General features: G+C 51.4%; 1 protein-coding gene across 7 annotated transcripts in view; it reads right to left on the bottom strand.

The window, feature by feature from the left end:
• Positions 1-6,049, bottom strand: part of SAMD4A (sterile alpha motif domain containing 4A) — a 259,702-nt gene that overhangs the window by 34,430 nt on the left and 219,223 nt on the right. For all 7 annotated transcript variants that reach the window (XM_027776640.1, XM_027776642.1, XM_014592415.2 and 4 more), the window contains 2 exons: positions 4,990-5,323; positions 943-1,028 (listed from right to left, as the gene is read on the bottom strand). In XM_027776640.1, coding sequence (XP_027632441.1) covers positions 943-1,028; positions 4,990-5,323 — 420 coding nt within the window. The remainder of the gene's footprint in view (positions 1-942; positions 1,029-4,989; positions 5,324-6,049) is intronic.

The following is a 6,049-nucleotide window of genomic DNA, read 5'->3' as shown; positions in this document are numbered from 1 at the left end:
TGTGGGAGCCCTTCCACAGCCAGTGGTGGTGTGGCGGCTGGGAAGGCGGGGAGGGCTAGAGCCTACTGCTGGGCCTCTCCACTGGGGCCCACCGGGCTCCGGGGTTCTGGCTGTCAACACAGCAACACTGAGGCGGCTTGGGGCCTGTACCACCATATTCTCACAACAAAATCCTCCAAGACCTCGCCCTGCTGGGTCTATCTGGGCCTCGGGTTTCTTTAGCCTAGACTTTGTCTCCATAACTCTCTGCACGGCTGGACACTGCCTAAGGAGCTCCTGAAATCCTGGGTCTCAGGCACCCGCCCCTCGCATGGCCCTCAGGGTCTGCCTTGCTCTGTACCTGAGGCTGTGCTGAGGGGCTGGCAGGTACACCTCGCCCCTTGCCCGCCTCAGTCGTCCACCCAAAGGACACGTGGCAGCTATGCTTCTCATCAAAACCAGACCAAAACAAACAGAATAGCCCCTGGTACACGACGTGCACACACAAGTGCACACACAATGTACGTGCACACACACATTATTTCTTTGGCCTGCTCTTTCTCCCTGTCCCCTCTCTCCCCCTCCAGTTTCCCAGAGCTAAAAGGTAAAATGTTTCAACACAAAATTTGAAAAAGACTTGAAAATGCCCAAGGTTAGCTATGAGGTTCTGTGTGAGGCACCCCAGGTCTGGTCACTGGGGGATTCTTCTGGAGTCAGAAGTTCTCTCAAGCATCCCCCTCCCATCAGGGTTTTCGGGTTGGGCAAATCTTCGGACACCAAAGTGAACACGAGGGTGTGTTTAGGTCTGAGGCTGCCGCAGCCTGGTTCTGCCTGAGCTATTGCTAATGACCGGCCACCCTCGGAAACGCGTGGTGGAAGACCGAAGCCATCACATCACTGAAACTCCGAGTACCATTTCTAAGCAATGAGAACAACAGTTTTGCAAAACCTGTCACTACTCACCTCATGAATTAGACACTTGTCTATGAGCTGTAAATAGGAACTTATGTTTTCCTCATCAGGTCTGGAGACCAGGAGCTGTGTGCACACTGTGAATGAAAAGACAAGATGAATTAGGAAAATGCACGCCCATTCTAACCTCTGAGGTCTGCCTCTGATTTCCTTTCAGGACCAGGATGCCGAGAGGTCTGTGTGCCTGTGGCTGTGCGTCAGGTTCACAAAAAAGGCCAGGAGGCTCCTCATTCCACTGAAGTCAAAGGCTCAGTCACCACGGAGCCTGCCTGGAGGAGCCCCTTGGGTTAATTCCAGTCATACCATTCTATATTAAGCCTTTGCAGTGGAGCCTGGAGCTGGAGACAGACACTTTGAGAGGGAGAACAGCAGTACCCCAGCTCGGTCTTTGAAGGTGGCCCTGTGCCAGGGGACTTCAATGGCATGAAAGACCCCCGGTGCCATCCAAGTGCAGCCTCTGTCGTTTTGTGAATGAATGCACTCCTCCTGCCAGTTGACGAGGCAGCGGCGTTTGTGTTTGGAGGAGCGAGGCTGGCACCCTCTTTCAGGCGGTGAGCTGTGTGGGTGTGCACAGGAGTCTGGAGCCTGCTACTCCGTCATCGGAGGGGTACTTTCTCAAAGTGATATGCATATTTATACCCAGACGCGGTTTCACCTACACGCTCGGTGAGTGCCAAGACAGACGGAGCAGTTAGTCTGCAGGTGGAGCGTGCACACGCCCCATTTCTCACGGCTGGGTTAGGGTAGCCCACTCGGCTCGTCACTGAGGCCGTGGTGCTCTGCTCTGGTGGCAGTGTTTCCAAGGGTATGGTGAAGGTGGTGAGGCCGGAGAAGTCAGCCAGAGAGAGAAAACGTCTTAGCACTCAAGTAGATCAGGCACAAAACTTGGACATCACATTTGATGTCTTCCTGTCCCTAACCCTGCATAACCACTCTGCCTCAGAATTCACATACATTTTTCAGTATGCTGTTATGTAGAATATGTATTACTTAGGATACATGGTAATTGCCAAAAAACCCCCAAAAAACAAACAAAAACCAAACCCACAAGCTATTAGCATGAGAGCATTGCATACAGTGGATCAACCCTGGGGGAGTGTGTAAATATAGGCACTGGAGACTGCAAATAATAAAAACTTAAGAGACCACCTCCATGTCCCCTAATGGGGACCCCATTAAATAAATTATGGCTTATGCATGTAATTAGATATTATATATCATGGCTTAGGCACACAGTCGGATAGTATATAACCTTAAAAAAGAATGAGACAGCGTTATTTGTATTGAGGGACATAAACATCTATAATTAAAAAAAATCAAACACCTGCTAAACCGCAGAGAAGAACGTAAGATCTGTATGTGTGTAAATACATTTATGTGCTTGCACAAGAGGACTTCAAAAAGCTCAGTGGAAGAATGAAATTAAAGTATGAATTTATCTGAGTGCAAGAAAGGACAAAATCCTATGTATTTCCCATGAGCTTTTCGAAGGTCCCTGCTAACAGCTCATGAAAAGATGGCCCTCCCTGGGGAGGAAGGTGGCGGGAGAGGACCCTGTGTCTCCTGAACAAGAACTGGGTTGATCATTTCTTTTAAAGTACTTAAATCTGAAGAAGTGCCAGAGAAGTATGGGTCTCCCAAGGGCTAAGCTTACTGTGGAGCTCCTCGTGGGCCATCCGACGTCAACACAGCAAATGGGGGCTCTGGGGCGGGGGGAGAGTGGGGAAGTGAGTGGCAGAGGAGAAGCCCACCTAGCCATCCAGCTCTAACGGAAGCTATGCAACATCTTCTGAACCAGATTTCTATGGAGTTAAGTCTTTTCTTTTCTTTTTTTTTTTTTTTTTTTAAGTCAGAGGGCATTTCTCATCACAACTATACGGCTCAGGTGTCCATTTCTTTTGGTAAAACTTGGTTCTTTTGAATGCTCTGAAAGATTGGACAATAAAGGAGAAAAAGCTGCCTTTCCTTCCCAGGGGAAAATGTGCTGGCGTTGACATTACTTTACATTTTTTTAGATTAAGATTTCTCATGGAATATCCCAAGCTATTCTGATGTTGGGCGTCTTCAAGGCTGTGGATAGACATAGAGTTGAGCCATGGGAAGGCAGAAGGCAGTCCAGGCAATCGGGGGCTCTGACCCACAGGACCATGCTGTGAATTGTCTCCTGCCCTAAAGACACGCATGACACAGGATGGCCCCATGGCACACTCAGACTGTCTGTGGCAAGGCCTAACTTTAACTCCTGGGGTCAACCCTTGATTTGTGCCACAGATACCAAGTAGCCACCACAGGCCAGACGCTGCAACAAATGGGGCATCTGGGTGGCTGTAGACAGTGACAAGTGGCCTGACAGTCTGCAGACTACTGGGGATAGAGTCAAACAGACAACCATGATCTAAGACAAGGGGAGTAAAGGGGGTGATGGGGCAAGAGAAAGGAGTCTCTCACCCAACCTAGTAGATCAGGGAGCCTTCCTGGAACACACGGGGCCTCAGCTGAGACTTGGAAGACAAGAGGACAGGACCCAAGTGAAGAGAAGGGGGTCAAGGAGAGAGTGTTTCAGGCAAAGGTGACATGTATGGATGTGCAGCTTGTGCACTGCACAAACATACTCCCGAGTGAGTGCTTGCTGTCTACAGCCACCCAGACAGCGTGCAGCTTTCGAATTCATGTCAGGGCTTCATACGGGCGCGTAGGGGCCCAAGTTCTAGGCACAGGGAATGTATGCACAAAGGCGCAGAAGCAAGAAATATGTAACTTTTGGGACCAGCAGTTGGTGTAATGGCTATGTCGCTGGACCCCCATGTAATCGATTGCCGTTTGAGTCCCAGACCCAGTGGCTTAAACTCATGCCAGGCGCATGTGCATGCATACCCAAGATCCCAAGAGGAGCATGGAGGAGAAGGGATTGCGGCATGGCCATCTGCCCTTGTGGGTGATTTCCCACTTTCTGTCTCTCTGTCTTTCTGGCAAGCGCACATGACCTATAGCAAAAAAAAAGAAAAACCTCTAAAGAAAAAAAAAAGGAAATTTGTAACGTTGGAGAACTCAAAGATATAAAGTCTGCCTGAAGGGTAGAATGGAGGTGGTGAGGACACCAGAGGTGGCAAGGAGGAGACAGATGAAAAGTGACTCTTCAGGTTTAGATTTTATCAACTAGGAGCAAAGGGGAGCCTTCATGTGGAATTTAACCTCTCTCGATCTTGAGCTTATACGACGACGCCATGGTAGCCGTGTGGATGGTGAGGGTCCTGCAGCATTCAGACCTCAGCCTTGCCACCGGCTATGGATGCTTGGGCGGCTGCGTGGCCAGTGTGCCTAGGTTTCTCCCTCTATAAAGTGGGAGTAATTAGAGGGTTGAGTCAGCCTATTGCTCAAGCACTGTGCCCCGTATGTAGTAATTGCCCCCAAAAAATTGCCCCCCAAGCTACAAGCACAGGAGCATTCCATAAGGTGGATCGACCCTGGGCGAGAGGGTGAGTGTAGATGCTGGAGACTGTGAGCGAGTCAGCTCCGTGCTGAGGCTTCTCCATACATGACTACGTCGGAAGACGCTTTCAGTGGGGAGGGACGAGGCCTGGCTACCTCCTGCGTGGGAGATGCTTGGGCTCTGGACCAAAGGCATTGGTGCCATTTCAGGTGTTCACTCCTCCTCTGCCACCTTTGCTTTAAGGAGGGAATCAGCCAATGAATGAGTGGTTTGTCCCTGCAATCGTCTTTTACAGAGTTCATCCCACCTTCCTCCCTCGAGGCTTCACGGCCCAGTGAGCACACTCAGGGAAGGGCCCAGTGTCCCCTGGGTCTGTGGGAGTCAGAAAGGAGACAGGCTATGGAGGAGGGCTTGGCAGAGGTTCAGAGAGACTGAGGTTCAACGTGAATGCTTCATCTCTCTGAGCCACACTTTCCTCATCTGTCAAATGGAGCTGATGTCTCCTCTGCTGGGTGCCGGGTGGCTCTTCTGGCCCTCAGGTAGGGCCTCAGGACCCTGGTTAGTGGTATTAGAGAGAAGAAAAGGGGGAAGCAGAAAATCAATTCTACCTTTTCCCATCACGCGGGTGAACTGTCCAGGGAGGTCTCCCTCGGGCAGGGGGGCCACGGCCAGCTCTCCATCACAGCTGCTCAGCTGGTGTGGCTGGAGCCCACCGCTGGCCCCGGCTGGCGGGGTGGCCGTGGCACCAGTGGCTGCAGTGCTGTCTTTGCAGTCGAGGCTCTGGTTCTCAGGGCCCATCAGAGAGGGTGGGTGCGAGGCCGGGGGCTCCCTGCGATGAGCCTCGGGGGTGGTGCTCGGGGAGCTGTAGGCCTTGATGGGCGTCAGGATCATCTGGTGCAGTTCCTGGAGCGGGATGCGCAGGCTGCCTCCCTCGATGATGTCCTGGAGGTCAGAAGAGAGCTCCGTCAGGGTCGGGATGGGCCGCCCACCTCCATGCTGCCTTTCCCTCTGCGAGCTGTTCCCTGACAGCAGAAATGGCTGCTCGCCTCGCTGCCAGAACGTTCTTTGGAAAATAGGTTTTATCATTCTAATATTAGCCCAGGGAGAAAACTTGAAATATACAGAAACGGAAAGTATACATCCCCTGAAACCCCCCTGCCCCAAGGATGAGCACTGACACGGTTTCGGCACACTGTCTCTCCTGGCTTCCACAGTGCACTTCTCTTTCTTTTCTTTTTAATTTGCCAGAGGGCATGTGTACTTGCCAGAGAGAGACAGAGGCAGAGACAGAGACAGAGAGAGTATACCTCCCAGGGGGAAGGTCATGCTGCAATCCCTCCTTCTTCATCTCTCCATTTGGGATTTTGGATACACACACACACACACACACACACACACACACACACACACACATACCCTGGGTGTGTTTCAAGCCACCAGGTCTGGGACTTGAACTGTGTAGTTGGCTCTGTGGAATCCAGCAGCTTAACCACCAGGCCACTGCTAGTCTTCCTCAGTGCATTTGCATAAAATGCATTCATGTACTTTTACATCCACACACTTTCTAAGTACATAACACAGCTGGGTCATATGGTGGCTTGGTCCTGTCTGATTCGCTCCGGGTGAGGGGACCAGTTTCACTCAGCCTGTGAAGCAAGCAGCGTCGTG

Source organism: Tupaia chinensis, unplaced genomic scaffold (genome assembly GCF_000334495.1).
Source record: "Tupaia chinensis unplaced genomic scaffold, TupChi_1.0 Scaffold000688_1, whole genome shotgun sequence".
Taxonomy (NCBI): Eukaryota; Metazoa; Chordata; class Mammalia; order Scandentia; family Tupaiidae; genus Tupaia; species Tupaia belangeri.
The sequence above is the reverse complement of the archived record's forward strand: the minus strand, read 5'-3'. Positions and strand labels throughout refer to the sequence as shown.